Genomic DNA, 25,689 nt, shown 5'->3' with positions numbered 1-25,689 from the left:
AGACACATGTTGCTTCTGCGATGAAAAAAAGTTGTCACTCATGCGCTGAATTGTTGTGTGGAGGTGTTGACTGAGGTGTCGCTTATGGTACAACGGTGTGACTAAAGTCTGCATTGATATGACATTCAGGAACGATCCGATTCTTCTGGACGGATCTTTACTGATTAAATTTATTTCAGCTCGAAGTATTTAATATGTAGGTGTTCAGATCAATTTGAGAAGCAATTTTGAAAGTAAAACTTTTTTTTAAGTCACGTAGCGCGGGGTGCTGGTCTTGACTTGGTCTCAGGTTCGGTGGTCTTAACAACAACTCTGCTACTGGCTCCTTGGTTCCATGTCCTCCTGCACCCACCTTCTTTCCATCCCCTTTCTGTTGGATTTCTTTAAAAATAAATGCCACTATTGGCAAAAAAAGTGAAGTTCATGCTATGTTAGGACAGGAGACAAGATGTCTCCATCCCTGAAATTATGATGCATAGAATCAAATATCTAAGTTTAAACTATGTTACAGAGTAAATGTAATAAAAACATGCTTTATCTGTGGCATTGTTCATTAAAATGACACATTTCTAATGTATTAAAATTAAATACGATCAGTTCACTTAATGATATTAGCGATTAGGTATTATTCAGCAAGTACTTTTACTTTTAATACTTAAGTATTTTTAAAAGCCAGTACTTTTTTAGTGTATTTGTACTTTTACTTAAGTACATTTCTTGAGTACTTTCTACACCACTGCAACCTGGCACCATGCCTCCCTCCTTTCAGACAGTTAATAACAGGTTGAACATTGTCTTTCAGTAAAAGAAAATAAAAGGTCTGCAGGAAACCCATCAATTTAAATGAACTCTACCAGTTCTGCTAAAAAAAAAAAACAATTAAATCATCACAAAAATTGAACTCTGCACTGTGTACTGACTGCTGTATGTAGCACGGTGGTGGCAGCATCAACCTGTGTGTATATTTGCCTGCCAGAGGGGCTGGTGGTACAGAGAGTTTGTATTTTAATGATAAAACTGACTGCCTTCCCTGGTTGTCAGCAGGATGCCAAATAAACTAACCTTCCTTCACAAACTTCCTCTCTGAGGAATCTGACAGCTCCGAGTCTGCAGACGTCTCCTCATAAGTGGTTTTGTTATTATGTCTGTGAAAAGAGTCACACCTTGTTAATATACAGACGCCACAAAGAAATGTATTGTCTTTGCTTACTGAGGCTGTTCATGAGATTATTACCCGGCAGTTCCCCAGTAGCACACTTCCACAGTAATAAACGGCGGCAGTAATCACTGTGGTGACACCCCGCCGCGCTGAGAACCAGCCTGACAGAGGAATGTGACTATCGCAGCTTCCTGGATGCCAGAAGTTGTTCTTGCAGGGAAACATGCTGCGGTGGCTCGTTGCCAGCAGCAGCTCAAACCCCCATCCAACAGCAACCAGGCCTTTTTTTAACCTGCAGCGCTTTTGTTTCTGGCTGTTGCCCTTCTTGCGTCAACGTCAGGGTCTTCCACCCGATCTCATTCGTCTCGCTCTGCTTAGGAGGCTGTTGGCAGGTACAGAGGGTTGAAGTGATGGAGCGCCATCAGTCAGACGGAGGCGGCCGGCTGGAAAAGGAAGCAGGAGTCCTGACGGGGAAACACACTGGCTGATGGGAGGATGTTATTTCAGAGAAGGTTACCTGCTCAGACTGATGCTTTTATTATGAAAACTAAATAAAATAATATTATCATCTTGCTCATTCTTGATGCTTTAGCTGTATTTTATATATATATTGATCTAAAAACTTCCAGAGAAAATCTTGGCTGCCATATGGTTTAACCAGCTGTTAGCCCAGTTGCTCCCTTCATGATTAATAAAATAAAAGCAGAACCTGATAAGTAATGTAAAAAAAACCCGTTGGCTTACTGGTTGTTATGGTGATTCCTATATTTACTGGGTAGCTGTTGGGCATCACAGATAAGCGGGATGTCCGAATGTAGGGTCTGCAGACCTCCATAGGAAATGTGCCACTTAAGAAGATACAAACCCTTTTATTTGTTTTATTTGCAAAATAAATAAAACTCCCTGCCAGCTGGTGTGAGGATGCTAGTCTGGGTGAAATTTGATTTCACTTGCATGTGACAAAGTGTCAAAACTCTCCAGTTTTTTGTAAATGTTATCGTTTTGTAAATGTCTAAAGAGCCAGAAGCACAGCGTTCACAGGGACCAAACACAATGACTTCTGTTTTCTGTTCTATTACCATCCTCCAAACATTCGATTAAACCCTTGCAGGAGTCAGGGGTTTATGTTTAAATGGCACATAAATCTGTGAGTCATCTGCATAAGAATGAAATGAGATGCCAGGTTTTTTAAAGATGGAGCCCAAAGATTAAGAAAAGGACCAGACAAAGAGTCGACCGTGGGGACCCAGCTCTGAAGTGAAGTTTTTTAGGAAGAAGTATCCCTGATGTGGCAGAAAAACTGAATTTCAGTAAACATGGAAAGTATCAAAATGCAAATTCAGTCAAATAAACACCAAAGTGACCCATTTGGCTTTAAATTATATTTCTAATAAAAAACAAATAGCTTAACTTTCATAAAATAACTAGGTTTATTTTAACAAAATCCTGCTTTACTAATCTAAGGGAAATATTTACACTTTATTGAACATTTTTAACTGTTAACAAAACACATAGCACATTATTTGTGAAAGGTAGATGTTTTTTACAGATCTAACTACTGAATTCTCACCAAACCACTAAGAATTTTCAGTATTTCAGTTTGGCTGTGGGTTTTTCTATCCAGTAATCAAATAGCAGCAGTTTTAAATTAAACATCAGTTTAATAAGCGGTGCTGGAATCGCTCTCAGGATCCCCGTCGGCATCAAAGCGGCTGTGCAGAACTCCAGATTTTAATTTATAGAAGTCACCGCTTCCTTCCTCGGTTATTTCTTCTGTAAATGACTGTGCCGCTACATGCAGATCATTATCTACTCATATGAGCCATTTTTCTGTCAGAGTCAGACACATTTCAGATGCTCTTTCTTAAAACTAGAGCTATGCTGTTGCACTTTTTTTTGACAAGTTAGACTCATTATTTCTTGGCTTTTATTTGATGAGCAGATGAAGTTAAAGACCTTTTTCAAATGTTCCCACTGCAGCTACAGCTATTATTAGAGCTAAAACCATTTAGATCTCTGACATATTTCAACATTTGCAGATATCAGTTACTATGTTACCAGATTTCCTTTTATTCCAATAATTTGCCAGCAGAAAGTTGCAGCTTAATGTTCTGTAAAAGCTTGTCCACTTGAGTGTTTTTGTACATCCCAGTGTGGGAGCATGAGCTCCCACCTGCTCTTAATGCCTCTGCTGAAGGTGTCCTGGCCCTGGGCTCTGCTACCTTAGTTATCTATGTTTTATTAGATTAGAGATGATGGTGGCATCACTTACCTCCTCTTGACGGATAAATGGACTGTATCTCATCTTATCAGGCCTCTCGGGGCTGCTGCAGTTTTTCAGCCGAGGCTGAGCGGGGACGGCAGGTCAGTGTGGTGTTTCACCGTGGAGGCAGTTCAACAATATGGAGCTATGAATTTACAAGGTTGTGATGTAAATAAACATGTACCATGTTAGGACATGTAGGAAAGACTTACAGGATCAAAATCCTACATACAGACTCAAATCTATACATAAAAATTGTGTGTTTAGTCAAGTCGACCACTTTCTGTTGGAAGTCCTCTGGCATTTTCCGGGCAATTCTTTGACCACTTTTCTTGGTAGAATGGGGAGAGTTTAGTTAAATTTGTTGATTTCCAGTCGTTGACTTGGTTGCTAGCAGTAGTTTTTAAATTGTCAGTGGAGTTGGGGTTAGTAGTTACAAACTCTTTGTTTTTCTCTTTTATTCTTTCCATGAGTTTGAGCTCAGAGGAACCATGTCCAAGTTTCAGCCATCCAGTGAAAAAACACAGAGATCTGCTGAATCTGGCTGCATTTCCGGGATCATGGAATCACAAAGAACTTCAGGGACTGATTATGGAATCAATACTGCAACACTTTAGTATTTAACTGATATTTAGTGACTTGTGAAATGCAGGACGTATCGTCATAGAAATCAGTCTACAAACCAAGAGGAAACAAATCCCATTCATAATATTTATGTTGAGATTAGAGTTTTCTGACTCTGCAACACGTTAACCGTAGTTTATTGTTCATTTACTAATCCCAAATTCAGTTTGGAATCTGTCATATTTTGATAGATTCAGGGACATTTCTAAAATCTTTTCACTCAGAAAATGTCTGTTTGGTTGGAACCTGGAGTTTGTTGCTTTAACTGCATTCATGCTGCTGTTTTTGTCACAAACGCAACGATTAGCGAAACTACGGAGCCCTCTATGGGGGATGGGGGAAAAAAACGTTCTTTTGCGTTACCTTGCAGTATGCTTACTGCAATATTTACTGGTCTATTTTGTATACAGTCACAAATTAAAATTTCAAACATATACGCATATAAAGAGCCTCAGTGAAAATGTGTTTATTATTAATTCTGTGGTGCAAAAAGTTGATTGAAACTCGATTTATTCACTGTCTGTTGGTGTAAAGTTGAGATGGAACAACACATGAAAACATCCCTTTAAACCATTCAGACCAATACAATCAATTAAAACTGTCAGATGACCTATTACCCTGTGATAATAACTCCAAAAAGTCCAAATAGTTTAGATATATTTTTTTCTTTCTTTCCTACTTACGGAAAGTTTCTGTTCATATCACAGATTTGTGGTTCATTTCTATCCAAAGAAAAAGATATAAAACTTCAGGTATTTCACAATGAGATATTAAGATACATGTAAAAACCTCATGAAATTCTTACATAGTGGCAGAAAGTACAATGGCTACCGTACGAAAGGCTTACAGTATTCAATTATGCCACGTCAGTTGATTAGCACATTTTTGCGAGGGAAAGAAAAACATTTCCCCATGTTCCCTGGAGAGCTCCATATTAAACGGTTTTGTAGAGACCTGCGATTCAGAAAAATCAGTTTATCTCATGAACAAAGAAAAGGAGTTTATGTATCTAAAACATGAGAAATAAAACTAATTTATTGACCCGTTTCCAGATGTGATGCTAAGTTTGGAGGGCCATGTTTTATCTTGTTAATGCCAGTAGAAATAAACACAAACAAATGTTGTGCCTGTTATAAATCTGTGAATCGCTAACTTCCTGCTGTTGCTCTCTTCTCTCGGCAGGTGTATGTCATCAATGTCACCTACTCTGACAACACGTCTCACATCATCTACCGGAGATACAGCAAATTCTTCGACCTGCAGGTAAACCCAATGTTTGCTGTTCCATGGAGGTCGTGACCTCGGATTTCTTTGCTTCTCATCGGGTTGTTTGGATTCCTCGTCGCCTCGATGAATCAGAGTTAGCATCTGGTCAGGGCAGGCAGGATGTTGTATATTTTATTTCCTCAGCAGACTCCTCTACCCTTCCCATCTCATCCCTGGCTTGGCCTCAAAATGTCAGCGAACTGTCAGGCCTTTTTTCTTACAGCACAAGCAAAGGAAAAAGTGGGTTTAATGTAGCGTGCTTTACGGCCGGGCTGCTGTTAAATCCTGTCGCGCAGGCTGCTGATCGGTGGGGTCTTTATTTAGAATCTGGGCTTGTGTAACTGGTTTAAAAGCGCCGGGACTGTTTGTGTTGGAATGAAGTGCTGAAAGCCTCCGCTGTGTCTCTGACTCGCTGCAAGCCGATACGGTATGCGTGCTCCTCCTGAGGTCCGCGGGTCAGGAGTAAATATAAAAAGGTTGTAGTGAAAACGTTGCAGGGGGGAACGTCTCAATAGCAGCAGTGTGCTGCTTCTGCAGGAAATGATGTTTCAGTCAGTGAGAGGGAAAGTCCTCTCGGAAAGGTCTCTTTGACAAACCGGAGCCCCCTGCGCCCCGGCCCTCCCCGCCCCGCCCGCTGCAGCTGATTACTCCCAGTGTGGAGTCAAAGACGGAGGAGGAATAGCAAACAAGGAGAAGCCATTAGATTGACTGGATGTGTGTCTTCCTCCGGCGCTCAGGCTGCTGAGAGGTGCCTAATGAACCCTAATGCTTCACGGACGAGCGCAGAGAAGATCGGCCTCTCACTCATTTAGCTTCTCAGGACGGAGCGGGGCAAAGGTCACCCAGCTCGGTTTGGATTATCTGAGTCGCCAAACACAGACGGACTCCGGACTTCATGTTGGCTTTTTATTGACTTTTTGATTTATGTCAATATGAGATAAAAAACTTTTTTTTTTTAAACAGCAGCTTTTGACTTGTTGAGCAAATTTTGTTCCAAATGACTGAATTCAAGCACAAAAGTGGGAGAATTGTTCTGAGAACAGCAGCGTTAATATTTACTTCCTTAATGAGAATGTGGCAAATTCCTTAAAATAAATTCGACTTGATTGAAGCACCAATAATTTTCCACTTAAACTCTTAAGTTTAACTCATTTGATTGGAGAACATGTTTTCACTGGGGATGAAATCCAACATTAGGAAATAAATGTTTTGCACAAAACCATCACACTTTGTTGGAACCTCAATAAAGTAAATGCATCAGAGTTCAAATGAAACCTGAACTCTGACCCCAAACCCCAGGGGAGTTTAAAGGAGCAGAGGGAGAAGCAGGAAGTTGAAACCATCTCTTCCATCACGACGGACAGGAGTCACATCCCGAACTCCAACATCTCTCTGCTCAGCGTTCTAATCTTACAGCCAGACAGATTTAAAGAGGAGCAGCAAAAGCAGATGAGCTGGATTAGCAGAGCTTGACAGCAACTGATGGTCATCCAGGAAATGTTACTGTGGAATATCATCTCTGCTGCCCAGATATGGAGCTGTTAGCAGGTCATGACACTCATGAGACGTCGTATAACAACAGTCTTCGGTCAGAGGCCTCTGTAGATCTGCAGCAAGATTGACTGCTACTGAATATCCTGCAGCATCACAATCCACAATAACTCTATGAAAAAACTGGATATTAGTCACAATGTTTAATTTCACCTTAGAATAAATAATGTATTAAAGAAAGGCCTTGTTTAAAGATGGGGAAAACCAGAGAGCATAAATTCTGTTTTCAGGTTTGCTACAGATCTTTTTCATATTTTTGATTGAACCTGCATTGAAATCTAAGACACTGAATTATTCTACATTGAAGTCTGAAGCTTATGAAATCTTTATTCTACTTTTAAAAAACTAAGAATTGTTACATTCAGTTAGCCTGAATGTTCAAATGATAATGTAGAGACTGGTCTCTGGTTCTGGCTCTCTTTCCATTTTTCCCACTCAGAGCTTCATCGTCTACAGGAAATGAGAATCAAAGGTTCTCATAAAAAGCCTGAGCTGGACCCAATAAACCCACTGCTCCAAGTTTACTGGAACATGACTGTGGATGCAACCAGTGAGCCAGCCCATCATCATCATCATCATCATCATCATCATCATCATCATCATCATCATCATCTAACTCCTCCATCCTCCTCCATCTGACCTGAGTCACTCCCAGTCCTGGATTCCCAGTTTGACCAGTCCCATTTATCTCCTCTGTATGAACTTTTATGAACTTGCTGGAGCTCCTAACACGCGTTTCTCCAGAAGCTGTGTAATTATTTCAGTTCAGATCAGCAGTTGTTCTCCCAGCCTTTTGAAATGAACTTAAAGGTCGCAGGCGGCCTGTTTACACCGACGCTGTGATCAAATCACTTTACAGAAAGGTCACTGAGTCACGAATGAACTGTTTCAGACAAATGTATGTCTGAACCGCAAGTGATGTCTGACTTTAAATATCCCATCTCTTCGTCCTGGAGTGAAAGAAAATACCTGTTGTTTAAGGTGGAGAATAATTTTTTTTCAGTTCATTTATGTGTGTTAGTGAAGGAAGAAGTTTATTCTTTTCTCAGACAATAAAACACCTACAGGCCAAACTCTGCCTCTGTTCCAGTTTCCAGGACAGTTAGGAGGAGTTAGAAATCGTAGTTGGACCCTTTCATGTTTTACATGCGACTGAAAAAGAGACAGCAGAAGAGCTGCTGCTGATTATTGAATCTACTGAACAGATGCTGAAGCCTGTCCATAGTCAGTTTGCTCTGCGACCCGGTTTCTGCAGCTGACAGATGTTTCTGTCCAGTTCAAGATCTTCTCTGCCTGAATCCGACAGAGAGGCGCGTTGGTGAAAAGCTCAGAAGTCCTCCAGCTCGCTCTGAAGCCTGCAGGGAGAAGCTTCTCAAGGCTTTTCTTTCTTATTCATGGTGTTTTTCCATTTTATCCGCTCTCCTCCTCTTGCGTGTGCAGAGGTTCTGTTTTCTCTTTGCTCTGTTGAATGATTGAAGGACAGATACTATCAACAGCCTGTGATGAAGAGAAATATGAAAGCATGAGAAGCAGTACATGCAGTTACTTGTAGCAGTTATGTTGCTAACAACTGAAACCCTAAAATGATCCCAACTCCATTGATGCTGAACGTTTTCGTAGCAGTTTTCACCAGATGTTTATTTGAACTGACTGAGTTACCGGAAGCTAGAATTAGACCATTTTTAACTGACTGGATTTAGACACCAGGTGTTAAAGGTTCCAGCCTTTTAGTAATCATTAGTAAACGCATTATAACTGCGTTATAATTACAGTTATAAAGATAAATAGATGCAGTTAAAATATTGAATATATTTGTAATATAAAGGAATGTTTAGTTTGAACCTGTCTGCTTACAACCAGGATGTCCACAAAAGTGTTGTCCTTTAAACACAATGTTTTCAAAAATCTTTTTAAAAACATCACACTTACAACATTTATAACAACCACGGAATGAAAACAAACTGTGTTTTGTGCATGCCAGGCCTGTAGGAGGCGGTAGAACAGTGTGAGGCGTGTTTTCACAACGCTTTGCTTCCGGTGCAGGTAATGTGTTTTCACTGACATGATAAATGTTCCAAACAAACGGATTTAGCTTTAGCACGACCAAAAAACCTGAAGAAGAAACCTGAAGGCAGAGGCCCGCCACACGTCTCTAAATGTTTCTGGTTCGGATGGTTATGATTAGTTTACAGTTTGTAAAACATTTCCCTCTAGAGCCTGTCGCAACTTTGTCTGGTCAAAAGGTTGTTACCATGGATACAAGAGGCCAAAGCATTCTTACTGTGGAAATGTGAGGCCAAAACAATGTTGCCATAGAAACAAGGTGCCAAAACGTAACAAAACATTTGCGTTGTATTGTCCTGCCGTTGTAAGCGGGATCTAAACCTGCGCTCACACAACAGAGGCGGCCCAAATCCGATTCTTTCACCGCAGACTGAACGGCCCAATTCAGATCTTTTTACCCCCCAAAAGATCCGATGACTGCTACTTCTATTTGTTTTACTAAATCGGATACGTATTCGATTGTCTGAATGATTTTATTGGAATTTTTCGTCATTGATCTGAGACATGTGTCACAATTGTGGGCCAGAAAAAGTCAGTCATGGCAAATCTGGACGTAAACAATGGCTGAAAATGACAATTATTAAATTCTGAAAGAAGTTTGTGTCAGTGAAGTCCATCATATCCCAACACCATCACTCCTGGTTCTGACTCCACATCCCAACAGACTTCTATACAGAAGCTGCAGTCAATGCTTTCCTTCAGGATCATCTGCAGCTGTCTGATAATGATTTACCTTTTAGTTTATAAATCACTGAATGGTTTATTATCTAACAACTTTGGTTTCCCAGCAGAATCTCCAACAAAAATACTGAAAGTTTCTGTAGGCGGAGACGTTAACTGCATATAAAGTTCAGAGGATGAACATGCTGAGTTCAGCTAAAGACTCTCTCCCACATTTATAGCTCTGCTTAAGCAGCACTAAGCCTGTTTCTGCTTTTTAAATATACAGAACCAAGAACAATTTCATGCAAAGCTCAAAAATCTTAATCTGGAATAAATGCTTGTGCTTATTAATGTCTGCTTGATAAAATCTGTGTATTCTCAGAGATTTAAACCATCAGGCAATGGAAAAGCAAACTTCTCTCTTTCCCTGTTTTGCTGCTGATAAAGCAGAATTCAGACCTGAAACTCGTACTCAGCCTCTGCTTATCTGCAGTATTGGTGACGGGGGCAGTTTGAGTGCAGCCGGCGTCCCAGCGCCTCGCCTCTCGCTCTGCAGGTTAATAAACAATGATTGAGTAAACATCAGACTGGACAGAACACGTCCAGGCTCTAAATGCCACCCGGCTGGTTAGAGACTGAGATAGTGCCGTTCACAGATAACAGATGGATGAAGCTGCGGTGGACGTCTCCTCCTGTCCTCCTGTCTCCATCCGTCTTCTCTTTGTCTTCCTGTCCTCTCCTGCGCACTCGTTCGCATCAATGTCTCAGTTTCTCACTTCGTTTCCTCCTCCCTCGGCTCGCATCCTCTCACCTCCATCTGTCTCCGTTTCGCTTCAGAAACCCTCCACCTTTAACACCAAACCCCCCACCCGTCCAGCCGTCCACCCCCACCCGGGGTGTTTTCCCTGCTAATCCAAACCGACCTGCTCATTCAAGGATTCACTGATGTTCCCTTCCAGGTTTCTCTCACGCTGCTTTGCATGCTTTCCTTTTCTTAGTTTGCTAATCTGATTGGAGAGTTGCATTTCTGTTGTTTATCCAGTCTGTCTTTTCATTACACTATGCTGCAATCTAACCCCCTGGGTCCTCTTCATCACAGTTGGAGCTTTGCTCTACAGATGCAGGGGGAACTTTGGGGACTGTAAACTGTTGAAGTGCAGAAATGGTTATAATTTAATGAAAATTTGACATTTCCAAACAGAGTCCATTCCTTCTGCTTTCATAGGAATTAGAGGGAAAAGTAGCAGATGCTAAAGACAATCATCTTCAGGCATCATCGCCTGAATTTGAGTGACTGAGTTCATTAAATCCACAACAGAAAAACAGAAAATATGAATTAGGTGTTTTTCCATCTCCTGGTTTGGAGCGAATCAACCAGGCTGCCAAAGCATAATTTTGTCTGATGTGGATGTTACACATGGATGTAATAAACAGGCAGAGTGAAGCATTATGTTGCTGTTTTCTACATGCTGTTGGACCTTCATTAATTATTTAATGATGAGGACTTCCTATTTGAACATCTGATGATGAGCATCCTGGCTGTAATGTTGTTTATTTATGCTTTGACCACTGCATAAAAAACTCTAACATGTGCTAAAGGGTTCGTTAGCGCACCATCGGGTGTTGACCGGTCCTGACAGTGTCGCCCAGGCAGGACACACAGACAGCGGTGACAGATGTTGAGCGATGCTCTCGATGCCCTGACAGCCGTCACACGTCTGAGGTCTCCCAGACTGTGACAGGAAGCTGTTAGCTGACAACACCGCAAACAGCAGAGGTTTGAGTCGGTAAAAACAGCCTCGCCCCGGTTCCCTCGCTGCTGCACAACGCACCATCACCAGAAAGGCTAATTTTAGTTCCCGTTTCATTCTCTCTCTGCTTTCCTCCATCATTCTTCCACCTGGGTTGGAAATAACGTTCAGATTTTACAGTGAAATAGACGTGAAGAATGAAGTGTAACTGGCCTCCAAGCGGTTTCTGCTCTGCCGTTTCTGCCGGGCCTTGGCACAGGTGAGCGCCTGTTCGCTCTGCCTCTAATTGCACTCTAACTGCTTGTTGGCTGGCCTACTTTGGTAACTAAATGAAAGCAGTGTGAGGGTAAGCCAGCAATGTTCGTTTTTGGTTTCCCGCTCTGGAAGCCGAAAGCGTTGCCGGTTCGCTCTGTCAGATTTCTGCCAAGCTGCTAGAGTGGAAAAGTGCCTGAAAATGTCAGAGGAACATTTATCGTCTCTCTCTGGAAACAGAATAAATGCTGGACTTGAATCAAAGCTTGATAAGTGATGAAATGACTGGGCAACCATGGTATCTCATTGCATCATCTAATAGAATGAAATGCAATTTCTGCACAAAAGACAAGAAATGGCAGAAGCATTGGTCCGGTTGGAGGCTCTCCCAAAGCGAATGCTTCAGTTTTGCTCCGATGTGTTTGTGTTGAAGTGTTGACTAACTATGACCTCTGCAGAGAGAGGATTGTTTCAGACGCTTCATATTCTGGTTTTTAAAATCTCAGGTTAATAATAGGCAGAACTGAAGAGGTGAAATCTCATTATCTGAGAATGATTTTGTGCAAAAAATGTAACAAACATGACTTCTATCCTAACCTGCTTAAAAGGAAAATGTAATTCGTTCCCTTTAAGTTACAACTCAACTAGAGGAGTTTTGCTGTCTTCAATATTATTCTTTATTATTTCTGGTTGGATATTTGAACTCACTTCTTGGTAGAATTGGTTCAGTTCTTTTAAACTGGTTGTTTCCTACATTTGTTTCCTACATTTGAAGTCCTGATGGAAACTCTGTCCAAGATTTATCCACTTTAATCCGTCGCAAACTTAAAGAAAAACTTACTTTATCTGTAAGTTTGAGGTGAAGCAGAGGAATTTGGAGGTAGTCTTCTTGTTTCATCATCCCATTCACTTTTGAACATGAAAATATCGATTTTGAAGGCGGGAACATTTTTCTAGGCTGGCGTCCTCTCAGGCCATGTGACGCAATCGAGGTTTAATCTCCACAGTCTGCAGGAACGGATGAGGTTAAGCAGTCCCTGCAGGCTGTGTAATGATGCTGCCGCTTTTAGATCAGGGGTTTCCAAACTTTTTCTCAAGTGGGCAAAAAGTTCACAAGCCCAATAAAATATATTTTTTAAGAACTGAATTAACCAAAATGTTGTGATTCTTTTTATTTTTTACCTACTCAACAATAAACTAAGCAAGAACTATTTTTATCCCGTACACAGATTTATTTGAAATAGGATCATAGATCCAAAACCTCAAACAGTTTTTGTATGTTTTCCTAGTTAAATTAAAGGCATCAAGTGTGTTTAATATTTTTTGCTCAATTGAAGAAAACTGAAAATGCCATTTTGTTTATTCTTAGCAATAAAACCTGAATCTGAGTCTTCATTTCACAGTAACTTCTGTATTTAGACAAGTTATAATATAGCAATAAAAAGCAGACTTGGGTTCACCAAGGTGCAGCTTAGATTATAAGTTAATGAGTATATTGGTCTAGTTGCCATGGCAATCCAAGGAAACCAGAAAGCTTGGAAAATATGATCACTTTGTGTTGCATCAACATGTTTGTTCATAGATTTTTTTCTTTAAAAGTTGTAGTTTTGTCTGAATTTATTTCATATATTCTTGAATTGTGGACGAGAGGGCCGCACAAAATCAGTCCAGGGATCTTAAATGGCCCTTGGGCTCCATTTTGAGCACCCAATTTCTTCCTTTTTTCTGTTTTTTGTTTTTTCTGAGAACAAAAAGGAAAATTGTTCAACCCTGCATTGCTTCTTAAAGGGGCAGTATTGTGTAAAATCAACTTTTTTGAGCTTTACGTCATGTTATAATGTTACTTCATAAACACAGCTGGGCTTTGATTCTTTCATGTTTAAGAAATCTTTTTATCTCCATGGCAACCATTTAGCTGTCCACAATATCTGAGTGGATCTATCTCCACCTTTGAGATGCAGATCCTCCTCAGAGCTGCAGTTTCCAAGCGTCCGCCTCACAGAGACCCCATCACTCCCCCACTCAGCTCCTTCAGACTAGCCAGCAGCAATTAGCAAACACTTGGTGGAACTGCTGAGCTCATTTTAAGAACTACTGCTCAGAGCAGCGCTGGTAAAAAACGTTTTAAAGGGTTGATGGAGAAGTCATGTTGGGATGACCTGAAGGCAGAGTTTCAGAAAGAGCGGGAGTTTTTAAAGAGGCATAATGAAGTTAACCTGTCATTCACAGGTTGTCATTCACAATGACAGGGGTGTCAAACTCCAGTCCTCCAGGGCCGCTGTCCTGCAGTGTTTAGATGTGCCACAGGTAAAAAACAGTGGAATGAAATGGCTTAATTACCTCCTCCCTGTGTAGATCGGTTCTCCTGAGCCTTGCTAATGACCTAATTATTCTTTTCAGGTGTGGTGCAGCAGAGGCACATCTAAAAGTTGCAGGACAGCGGCCCTTGAGGACTGGAGTTTGACACCCCTGTCACGGGGTCCTCTCGTGAATGACAGGTTAAATTATGAAGTAAAATTTCTTTTAAGTCATATTTGATATATGCAGCATTTCTGTAACTACTGATGGTAACATAGTTGCTTGATTGTGCTGCAGAATCGCACAATGTGACTGAAAAACACATGATACTGCCCCTTTAAAAAACAAACAAAAATTCTCATCAATTTCTCAGAAAAATACAGAGTCTTGCTCTGAGCCCACAGCAGAGCAACAAAAGAGCAACTGCAGACAGCCAGAAGTCACCCAACCCCTGCACCTGTTGTCGTTCTGAAAATGAGGGCGCCGTGACTCACAATCTGGGGCGCAGCACCGCAGCGTTGACAGATTCAGAAACTGAACTCTTATTCTCCTGACTCGTGTTTCAGCTGCAGGAAAGAATGCAGGATATCAGGAGATCATGTTCCTTCCTGAAATAACGTTCCATCCCTGCGCACAGACTTGTGCAGATCTGGTGCCAGGGTGCCACTGTACATCACTCCATCAACTGTGGGTGACTCTGGATGGAACAACTCTAAAAGCTATCTTCAGACATCTGTTTAGCAGAGCCTGAAGCCTGCTGGTGCTGAGGCATGCTCAGACTTCACTCACATGCTCCATTTAGGAAAAGAAAAGCTCTGAGCTCTGTTTTATTCTTTCTCCTGGAAACAATCTGAAGGATCTAAGATTTAAAGTGAAAGGAAACAAGATGATTTCATCGTGAATAGAAGCCAGATTTGCTCCAGCAGCTAGATGTTTGCTGGAAGACGCAGCAGGAGCAGAGATTTGATCATTTCACGCCCCGAGTAGCGCCAGAAGCAGCGCGCAGTGTGCAGCATGTTGGGTCTGTTTCTCACCACTCTGAGCTCAGAGATGGTGAGAAAATCACATGCTCGCCTCGTCAGGCCGGTCATGAGTTCCTCCACAGCTACACTTCAGCATGTGTGTTCATCTCCAACCAAAGGCCCGGGAGAAACCCTTTACAGTCACATGACCCACAGCAGGAAGTGACTTATCGGTCCTCATAAACAGACCGCCATGGCTTCCCCGAGTTCAGGCCAAGCGACTCTCACAGCTCCTTTTATAGATGTGCTATTCTTAGCAGAGCGACTTGTTCTTCTGAGTGTTCGTACTCCACGTTTCTGTCGTTAAACTGTGCAGAGGTACTTTTTTCTACTTCTGGGTAGGAAAATATTAACTTAAAATGTTCTTTAGCTTTACTTTTAGTGAAGAGCCAAAAGTTTTTGGTTTTCTGGGATGTTTCTGTAAGTCAGCTCTGATAAATCTGGATTCTGTGGGTGCTTTCAGGCTCTGTTACAGATCGCTGCTCCAATCCAAACAAATCAGATGGTTCAGGAGGCTGACCTCTGGACCGTCGCTCAGCGGTGACCAGTCTGCAGAATGCCTAAAAATCACACTGCAGTAAGAGTAGCAGACTGCCAAAGTCTTACCAAGTACACTTAGTACACATGCAAGGAGACCAAAGAATAACTTAAGAATAACTTTTCAGTGAGATAAAGGAGCTTGTTTTAAAATCAATAATTCTTTAATATTAATCAAAATATTGCAAGTTTTTGGCAAGTTTTTTCAATGTTAACATGAGAAAAATGTCTCCCTAGAAGGGTTAAAAAAATCTATTTCAAATTATATTCAGCATTTATGAAGGTAACATACTGACGGCTCACAAGTACTCAGCACACCCCTCTTCATAAAACATTACAGATAATTGTGCTATTCCAGTCTTTCAGCTGTAATGTCCTACATCAGGGGTGGCCAAGTCCAGTCCTCGAGAGCCACCATCCTGCAAGTTTCAGATGCATCCCTGCTTCAACACACCTGAATCAAATGACTGCCTCGTTATCAGGCCTCTGTAGAGCTGATCCCGGTCTGTTGGAGTAAGGATACTTCTAAAACTTGCAGGATGGTGGCTCTCGAGGACTGGACTTGGCCACCCCTGTCCTACATCAATTTAGCTAACATTGGTTGGTTAAAATGCTGAATGTTATTAGAATCGATTTTGACCTTTGACCTGCAGGTTTAATGGAGGAAGAGCATCACCTGACCTTTTGTTTCTGACTTTGTAACTGTAGCTTTATATGTTGTGTTTTCACCGTTAGATCAATGTGAATTATAAGTTTCTATAAAATATTTTTGCCACTTTTTTATGTTTGCATTTGATTGATTTAAGCCTGTGTTCCTTAGCTCCTGTTAGCTCCTGTTAGCTTCTGCTAGCTCCTGTTAGCTTCTGCTAGCTCCTGTTAGCTCCTGTTAGCTTCTGTTAGCTCATGTTAGCTTCTGTTAGCTTCTGTTAGCTTCTGTTAGCTCCTGTTAGCTTCTGCTAGCTCCTGTTAGCTCCTGTTAGCTTCTGTTAGCTCCTGTTAGCTCCTGTTAGCTTCTCTGCGTTTCCATGCAGCTGGTGAACAGTGTTGGTTAAACCTGCCTTCCCCTGCCTGCTCTGTCCATTTAAACGTGTGCGGATGTTTCCTGTGGGGTTTAGACGTTACAGCGCAGACAGAAAATCAGTTCTATGAATCTGTCGTAAAATATTCAGACAGTGGAAGGAAGGAGGCTGTTTCTGTTTGTTGGCTCCTGTCTCATCATCTCCGTCTCTGTTTCAAGCACTTTCTGCAGAAGGAAATCAGATAGCGGCGTTTATCTGAAACTGTTGCATCAGCGACGTAAAGCATTGCACTGACTGCCAGTCCCTTGTGCCATAACTGTGCATGTTTTCGATTCACCATTTAACGGTGATGTCTGCATAGAGGAGATGTTGCAGAGCTTTTCCTGAGTCGAGAGCAGATTATGAGATTTCCTCAGCGTCTTTGGTCTAAAATCCTGAAAAATATGCAATAAATGTCTTGCTGTGAGCAAGTTTGTTTGGAAGAAATCAATGTGTAATAATAATTTGTTGTGCTGATGTTTTGAAGTGCTTTTTCTTCGGTCTGGTAAATATTTAAACTTTTATTATTGACTCTCATGAATGGATCTGCCGTGTTTAGAAGAGGGAATGGTTCCCTGCGATGTGAACTCCCTGATTGTGTCACAGCTTTGCAGAGAAGCTCCATCGTAAAGCGGACAGCCAAGTAAACATTACATCATCCTAACCTGTCCTCTGACAGGAGAGAGAAGAAAAACACTCCTATTTTTTTATTAATTTTTTTTTTTTACCTGACTCCTAACATTTCCACTGTTGGTCCAGAGCTGCGAAGCTCCATCCAATCACGTCTCTTCACAACTCTTCTTCATGCTCTCCCTGCACTGGTTACCAAGGAGACAGTAAAGTCTGAGAAGTAGAGCAATGCTTTGGCATACACGTCGTTTTTATTATTAATTTTTGTTTCTTTTCTTTTCGTCTCAGCAGTACCATCTGGACTTAAAGTTGTGTTTGTGTTGTTAACAAATGGAAGTAGTAAGCGTGTGTGCCGAGCGGTTCCAGGCTGTCATCTGATCCACACTGTCCCACCTGTTCTCACCATTTTCTGTCTCACTGATCCAACAATTCCAGGCCGCTCAGCTTCTCCTGCCAGGAAACTGTCTTCACCAACAGGAAAGAGTCTTTTTTAAACAATCAGTCGACCTTGATCCAAGTGGGCCGTTTAAGGTTCCTGAAACCGGCATGTGAGAGGGGGAGAGTCAACCAGACTCTGATTTTGGTTCTTGCAGGAGTAAATGAATGAAAATGCTGATTTAGCTGCTGGCTCTCCGTTTGCATCGACATTCCTTTCTGTTGGGAGTGTAGGAAGCAGCAGAGCAGGGATGCAAACACAGCATCTTACAGTAAAGAAGCAGAAGCCTTCAGCTGCAGACCACTAACCTAGATTGGGACCCCAGTGGCGTCCTTGTGTCCCGTACTGTGTCACAAAGCGCGGCTCTGTGAAGGATGGATCCGAGTGGGAATGGATTTTGTTTCCAGATATTTCCAAGCATCTCAGCGCCTCCAGGCTGTTTGCTCACATGTTAGCTCCCTGGAGTATTTTACAGCCCACAGCCATCAGATTCAGACACATTGTCATGTTCTCCTTTAGGACTTCCAGCCTCCCACACACACAGGAGGAACTCCGGTTTTAATCCTTCCCCTCTGCTCTCTCTGCTTTATTACAGCAGGTCTGCTGTGCCTTCCTCTCTCCCTTCCCAAACCTTTTCACTCTCAAACAAAATTTAGTCTGTAGATTTTTGCTTATTAAATAACAAACTGAACCAGGTATTTCCAAAAAATGATACAAACCCTGAAACTCACATCAGATTATTTTGTACCTTACCTTAATTCAGATGTGCTGCTGAATATCACATTCTAATGCATTTGTGTTGCAACTCTGAGAAAATTATTTGATGTTTTAAATTTTGAGGTCAAACTATTCCAAATAGTTTACCATGAAAATAGTACAACTTTAAGCACAATCTAATTTCAGTTCTATTGTAATATGTCCTACTGGTTTTCAGATGTTTGTTGGGTTCGTGAAATAATTCACTAGCATCATGCTAACATGTAGCATAGTCATTTTTAAACTGTGCAGCTACTAACTGTAGTTAGTCAAGGAGCATAAATATGCAGAATTTGTAGCATACAAGCTAACAAACACTTAAGCACATAAGCATACTCTCACAAGTCTACATGCTAACTTTTTAACTTCCTGTCTACCAAGCTGTACTACAGTCCTAACATGGTAGTTCCAGGGCTAGTGCAGTGGTCCTGAGTTTTGATCTTGATCTGATAGTTTTAACCTTTAATATCTGTTTAAAAACTCTTCAGCAACATGACTGAATCAGACCTAAAAAATTTAGATCAACCCAATTATTCCCACTAGCTACTAAAAGCTGAAGTCTGTGAATCATTTGAAGTCTTAGAAAGCAGAAACTAAATTAATCTTGGACTTTGCATGTTTGATTTGCAATTTGAACGTCTAATAAGCTCTTTGCACGTCAACTCCCGTGTTTGGGGAAAAATGGCTTGGTCACTTCCGGTCTATTGAAAATGACATTTTACACTCGGTGCTTGCAGGGCTTACTCAAGGTAACAATTAATCATACATCGATACAAAGCTCCAACAAGTAAGCTGGAGACAGGTTTTAAGATATACGACTCGTCATACATTCACAGATACAAAGGTGAGTTTTACTTTTTCAAACTTTGTGGCTAACATTAACTTTAGCTTATGCTAGCAGGCAATATTCTCGGACATTTCTTTTGCAAAAATGTGCTATTTAAATGGTAAGTAGGTAGGGCAGCACTGGTGTCAGAGTTTGACTTCAGCTGACAGTTCAGGTTCAAAGTTGTTGCTTTTAGAAAAATATGGCCGTGTTATTTAAGGTCTCCGTGTTGTTTCGTTTTATTACTTTTGCATGCTTCTTGTGAAGAGCTCAAATAGGATAGTGTTTACAGCAGTGTGTACAGGCAGTTGCTCGTCTCTGGCTCTGACATGTTCACTCGTTCCCATATATTCGTTCTTTCGGGCTGAATACAGAAGTGATTCTTTGGAAATAATACATGGATGGCTCCTTTATTTACCATCCGTCTCCCCCTGGTAGTTTTAGGCTGAAGAAGCTGATCTGGAGTGAAGTGAAGGCTGTAAACTTTGCTGTGCGGTGTTAGCTTTAACTGGTAGCGACAAACATTTACAAGCCACCGTTTTCTTAATTCAGGATAGCTTGGAAATCCATGAAAACTTAAAAGCCCATTATATTTGGAAGACAACAATGTTCATAGTATTGCTTTATTTGCTTCTGAAATACGACTTTGTCTTTCCTTTGTCTTTTCCCCTGGTAACTCAAAGCGGAAGCTAGACGGCCGCATTTCGCTGATGCGGATGTGACGTCAGCATCGTAGGTGCAAAGAGCCCATAGCGATTTTCACTTGCTTTTTAACATGTAGAAAGTTACTCATTGTTCTAATTGGAAATATGTAGTATAGCTGCATGTTTGTGATGTACTGTGACATTTCCAGGAAACAGGCACCTGTATCCCTTCCCCGTTACGATATCGGCTAAATGAACGGTAAAGCTTTCTTGTTTGGATCAAGTTTCACCAAATTGGAGTTCCATGAACAATGAAGACATCATCTAGATGTACTTTCTATGAAAATCAAAAGTTCAAATTCAAAACTACTTTATTTCCCCCCCAAGATAAATTAAATGTTGTTGTAACTCATATCATCCAAGGATCTTCAAAGAGTCGTTGTGGATGTTGATGCTCTGGAGAGGAAGGATCTCCAGTAGCAGTCAGTCTGAAGAGGCCTCTGACTGAAGAAATCTCTGTCTGGTTAGAAAGTTGGGCAGAGATGTTGGAGTTGTTGATGTGATCCTTCCCCGTTATGATCGATGGAAGAGATGATTTGAACTTTCTCCTTCTCTCAGCATTTTGGACCTGTTCTGCATACATTATAAGAAAAAAAAAGGCTTGTTACCATGGTTACGCTGCGCAAATATCATTTCAGCCACACAGATTTAAAACCAGAGGGGATAATTATTCTGAAAAGCTACCAAAAATTATCAAAAGTTGAGAAAAGACCATAAAAATGTAAAAAGCAGCTCTAAGTTTCTGATGAGCATCACAGTTCTACAATAATGAAATAGAAGAATTGTTTTTAGCTTAGATGCGTCTCTGAAGTGTCTCTTTTATGATATCTGTCCCTTCAGAGTGTTCTTAGGATAAAACATAAAATAGAAGTGGTTTTAAGTATTTTTCTAAATTTTATTTGCACCTCGGTGATAATGGCAAGGATGTCATCGCTCCAAGCTACAACTGGAAAAGTTCTCTTTTAGTTTCTTTTTAATTCTCAAATAAAGCAAATAGGATGCAGGATATCAGCTATTGATCTTTGGAAGTGCTGCTGGGCATATTTTCAGGGCTTGAAAGGAGCCATGCCCTGTGTTTGTGCTAAGCTAATTGCCTCCTGGCTCCAACATGATATACGAGATTGCGGTCAATATCACGGAATCGATCCCGTTGTCTCTCACTCAGAAAAAGGAAGCCAAGGAATCCTAAAATGTTGAATTTTAAATGCCATTAACACTGAGCGGCTTCCTCTCCTCTGTTTCCCAACAGATGCAGCTACTTGATAAGTTCCCAATCGAGGGAGGGCAAAAAGATCCGAAGAAGAGGATCATCCCGTTTCTCCCAGGTAATAGCCTGCTCCTATCTGAACCGGCTCCCATATTAAAAATGCATGACTGGCACTCAGGGGACGTCACACTGAGCTGGTTACTGATGCCGGCACAGCGAGGGCTGCAGAGGAGACAATCTGTCCCTCCCAGCTGCCATGTGCATGTCTGTAGCATGTTCGGTCTTTACAGATGTGAATGAATTTTCAGATGACGGCGTAGTAGAGCCATTGTATTTAGAAAGTAAAACATAGTAAATTTGCTCCAAAACACAAATGTTACTCAGAAATTTTCTAAGAAAAACAAAACAATTTCCAATATTTGAAAAGTCAAAACATTTGTGAGAACTAACTCGGATTTTAGATGAATCTCAGAAATTTCCAAGACAAAATTTAGAAATTTTCTGAGTTTCTACATTTTTTCTCCTAAAGTTGAAATTTCCAGGTTTTTCCAGAAGATTTCTGAGATTAATCTAAAAATGTGTTTTTTCTAGAATTTTTTAAAAACTTTTGGATCACAGGAATTTTCTAGAAAATTTCTGAGTTATTTGATGGAAATGTACTCCTTTTTTTCTGTCTTCCATGGCTTTACTACGCCGTTGTAATTTTCATCACATGTATGTTTGTGTTGATTTTAGCCTCGTCTCTACATACACACCTGTTTATCTAGCTGACATTCAGGCCTGTGTCTCCCCAGCGCTGCAGTATCAGCCCTGATTTATGGCAAATTCTGCTGAAGAATTTACAGCATAGGGTTCTTATTTCTATTTACAGCAGATTATTTTAGTAAATGCTTAAATGTTTAAGCCCTGTGGCTGCCCCCGTACACTCAGCATCAGCAGGAATCACTCCCTGTCTCCCACCTGCCCTCCAGCTGTCCTCCTCGCAGCATCACTCTCACATTATCCCACTAACAATGATCGAACTTCCACCTCCATCTTCTCCGTAAAATCACCGTTCTCGGATACAAACGACGCCTGTCCTCTCCGGACATGTAATTCGGGTCAAGCTCACTGTGCGACACTAAATGGGCTTTCTAATGGGAACGGATTGAAAGAGCCCATTAGGTTACGGCACTGAAGTGTCTCACTTTAACAACCTTTCTGTTGGACTAATAATCCAGGACGCAGAAGTGCCACTGCTGGCATTCAGGGATTCCTTGGTCTCAATTTAATGATAAAACATGAATAGAAATGTGACAAATAGTGACCAGTCTTCAAAATGTGTTTGAAATGGTTATTAAATTAAAATTTTCAATTTGGACAGGATTAGTTCATAACTTTCCAGCTTCTTTCAATCTGCATCTCTACAGATGTAACTGGTTCACTGGCCAATAAAACAGAAGAAAGACGGAGAAAATCTGGAGCTTTTGTATTTTAAAGGAGGGGTGTTATGTAAAATCAACATTATCCACTCATCAAAAACATAACTTTAGTGTTGCTTGTGCTCCTCCAGACTAGTGGCAGCAGCATCTAGCAAATTTCCTCCTTAGCAGAAAATACTGACTGCAAATCTGCATCCATCTGCTTGTGACCTTAAGTTCTAGTAAACTTATGAATATCCCACATAAGGGTTTTCGAGTGGCCTAGTAAAAGTTTGGACATTCAGTTTGGACATGATCTTTGTACAGGGTGCAAAGCTGCAGGATCATTTGGGCCTGTTTGGTCTCTGTTTTCCTGTCAGCTTTACAGAGCCAGATTTAGAGGAAGTCCTTTGGGTTTTATTTGGGTTGTTATTGGTTTATTAAAGTGATACTTTAGTCCTAATCTTCCTTAGAAGAGATCCACGTACATTAAATACAAAGTTTTGTTTAAAAAAAACTTACTTTTTTAATTGTTGATGTGAAAAATACTGACATCTGCTGGTTCATCTGAAAACTACACCATCAAGTTTTTACTGCCTACGCCGAAAAACAAGCATAAATTTCTTCTTCTTTGTTTACACAGTCCAGTTCTTTCCTCTTGTCTGTTTCCTTGTTGTTCTTTCCTCTGATTCTCCCTAAATAACATCACACTTTTCCTCGTTTATCCTTCACTTTTCCTCGTGTTTTGATTCTTTGTTTTTGTCCCTTTTCCTTTCCCCTCTCCAGGCAAAATCCTGTTCCGGAGGAGTCATGTGCGAGACGTGGCCATGAAGCGGCTGCGTTTCATCGATGACTACTGCAGGGTAAAGCGTTCTGGCTGTAAACCTCCCTGTTGCTGTTCTGAAACATTCCTGACCTGTGAGGAGTCCAAACACTCCTTCACATGTCATGAAAAAGTATTTCTACTCCTTAAATTTGTTCTCATTATTCACACAAAGCAGTGGAAGCAGTGATGCATGTTTTCCAATATTTGTTGCCAGTAGCAATCTAAAAAATACACAATGAACTTGTATTTAGTCCCCTTTATTCTGAAACCCCTAAATGAAAGTGCAAAGCTCTGAACATCTCCCAGAGCCAACGGAGAATCTGTAGGAAGAACTGAAATTTCTCCTTCTAATCTGACTGAGCCTGAGTGATTATGCAAAGAGCAATCGGAAAAAATGTCAGTATCTACAGCTGGTTGAAACAAATCATGAAAAGCATTTATCAGTTTCACAGTTATGAACTTCCAGTGGTGATCTGTCATATAACGGCTCAATAAAACAGACTGAGATTTACAGCTATAATGTGAAAAACTATGAAAGGTATGAATTAGGGTTTTGTGAACTGGCCCATCACAAAACTTTAAAAATTCAGATTTTGGCTGATGCCATTTTTGTTTGCTAAATATAGTGACTTTTACATGTCAGTCTGGATGCTCCAATTCTGATCTTTTTTCCTCCGTCTTGTTATGATCTTGTGATGATACTGTCAGTTTCTGTTGCTGAAAAACGTTAAAATGGATCCATAGATGGTGGCATCCATTATTACATCTGTTAATAGAGCGCTGCTCTGTATCGTCTATGTTCTTCTTCTACGTCTCTTTGGGGTCGTAAACTGTTTACACGGAAATCTGATTCTGGTCACATTTAATTAGTATGAACGACCACGCAAAAAAAAGAAGAAATCTTACTTTAGCAAAAAAAGTCTGAATTGAGTATCAATGTGTGAATGTTGCTTACGTCTCTAAGTTGGTATCAGTGAGGTGACGCTTGTTGTCCAGCTCTCTGTCGTAACAGAGCAAAGCAGACAGTGACTGATTTTCAGACAAGATCGGTTTTTGCATGTACATGTTGGTCGATCGTGATCTCCCAAAATTAGGGAAATCAGAGTGGATTTATCTCTGAGCACCTCCAGTATGAATACTTCATCAGGGTGCTGACCAGTCCGATCCTGGATCAGTTGGTTCTGAAGCAGCAGGACTGACCGGATCGTTCCTCCAGTCGAACCTTCAGTTTATCAAACTCCAGCTGTTTGCAGAGGAAGTTCTGACCCTTCAAGACTTCCTTCCCATAAAAATACACAACTTCAAAGAACTACCTGTCTGTAATTACACACTTCAAGACAGACTTGATTGTCACTTCCTGTTCACACTCTTATTAGATACGTTTTATTTCATGTGTGCAGGATTACGATCTTTTCCTGCTTCGCACCCTCCTCTCCTCCCTTCCTTCCTCTTGGCACAACTCCACACTATCAGGGGGAAATGGCTGCAGTACAGCGGCTTTGTTTCCACACACAATTAGGAGGTTGTATTGCTGGCCTGCATTAGCGAAGGTTAGCCAGAGTATCAGCTCATTAATTGGGAGCAAAGAAATAAAAGCAGATCCGCTCGTAGACGGACTCTTTCTTACCCAAATAACCTGCAGCGGAGTAATTTATCCTGCAGCAGGCTTTCCCTTTCATGCAGCGCTGCAAAGCGTGCCACACTGTTTACTTCCTGTGTCCTGTTCATGAGGCACAAACAACAGAGAGGAAGAGTAATTACTCAGTGTTTTCAAAGGCTTTTGCTCTGGAGAATACGGGATGCTGGGTTCCAGGCAGCTGTGGATGCTCAGCGTGATGCAGCCTCTTCAATCACCACCAAAACACTTCTATAGTATTAGAGGAGATGAACGAAATATGAAGGTAGTTCAGATGACAATTTCAGCTATTTAAATTAAAGGCCCGTTCTGTTTCATCTTCACGGTTTGGCTCCTCGTTTGGCGGCTGCGTAGCCGAGCTTCAGCTCTGCTTGCAGCCGGTCGGCTGATTAAATATAGATGGATAACAGACACACGATCCTCTTTGACTGGGGTTGAGCTCTGTCTTTGAAGACACTCTGAGGCAGCAGTTCACTGATCTATATCACAAATCTATGCTGGTCAAAAGTCGGCAGGTTCAGTCAAATAAATTCTGCGTTACAGGGGTTTGCAGCTGAGTTTACTTCTTCAGCTGGTTTTCCCGTTTTACTTGCTGGAATTTCAGTCTAAAGTGTGAAAAAAAATCCTTCATGCAAATATTTTTACACCTTTTGGATTATCAACTGATGCAGATTTTTTCACTTCTATTTTTAACCCTCTATGGCATGACTTTTTGTTTTTTTGGGGAAAAAAATATTTTCCTGCATTCTTTGGGAGCTTG

At 41.0% G+C, this 25,689-nt stretch overlaps 1 protein-coding gene across 8 annotated transcripts in view; it reads left to right on the top strand.

Moving 5' to 3' along the window:
- sh3pxd2aa (SH3 and PX domains 2Aa) overlaps nucleotides 1-25,689 on the top strand; it is a 104,004-nt gene that overhangs the window by 17,438 nt on the left and 60,877 nt on the right. For all 8 annotated transcript variants that reach the window (XM_015039764.1, XM_015039792.1, XM_015039773.1 and 5 more), the window contains 3 exons: nucleotides 5,229-5,309; nucleotides 21,110-21,185; nucleotides 23,254-23,330. In XM_015039764.1, the coding sequence (XP_014895250.1) occupies nucleotides 5,229-5,309; nucleotides 21,110-21,185; nucleotides 23,254-23,330 (234 nt within the window). The remainder of the gene's footprint in view (nucleotides 1-5,228; nucleotides 5,310-21,109; nucleotides 21,186-23,253; nucleotides 23,331-25,689) is intronic.

Source organism: Poecilia latipinna, unplaced genomic scaffold (genome assembly GCF_001443285.1).
Source record: "Poecilia latipinna isolate Pla-1442-1.1 unplaced genomic scaffold, P_latipinna-1.0 Scaffold29, whole genome shotgun sequence".
Classification (NCBI taxonomy): domain Eukaryota; kingdom Metazoa; phylum Chordata; class Actinopteri; order Cyprinodontiformes; family Poeciliidae; genus Poecilia; species Poecilia latipinna.
Note: the sequence above shows the minus strand (reverse complement) of the source record. Positions and strands in the feature narration are given on the sequence as shown.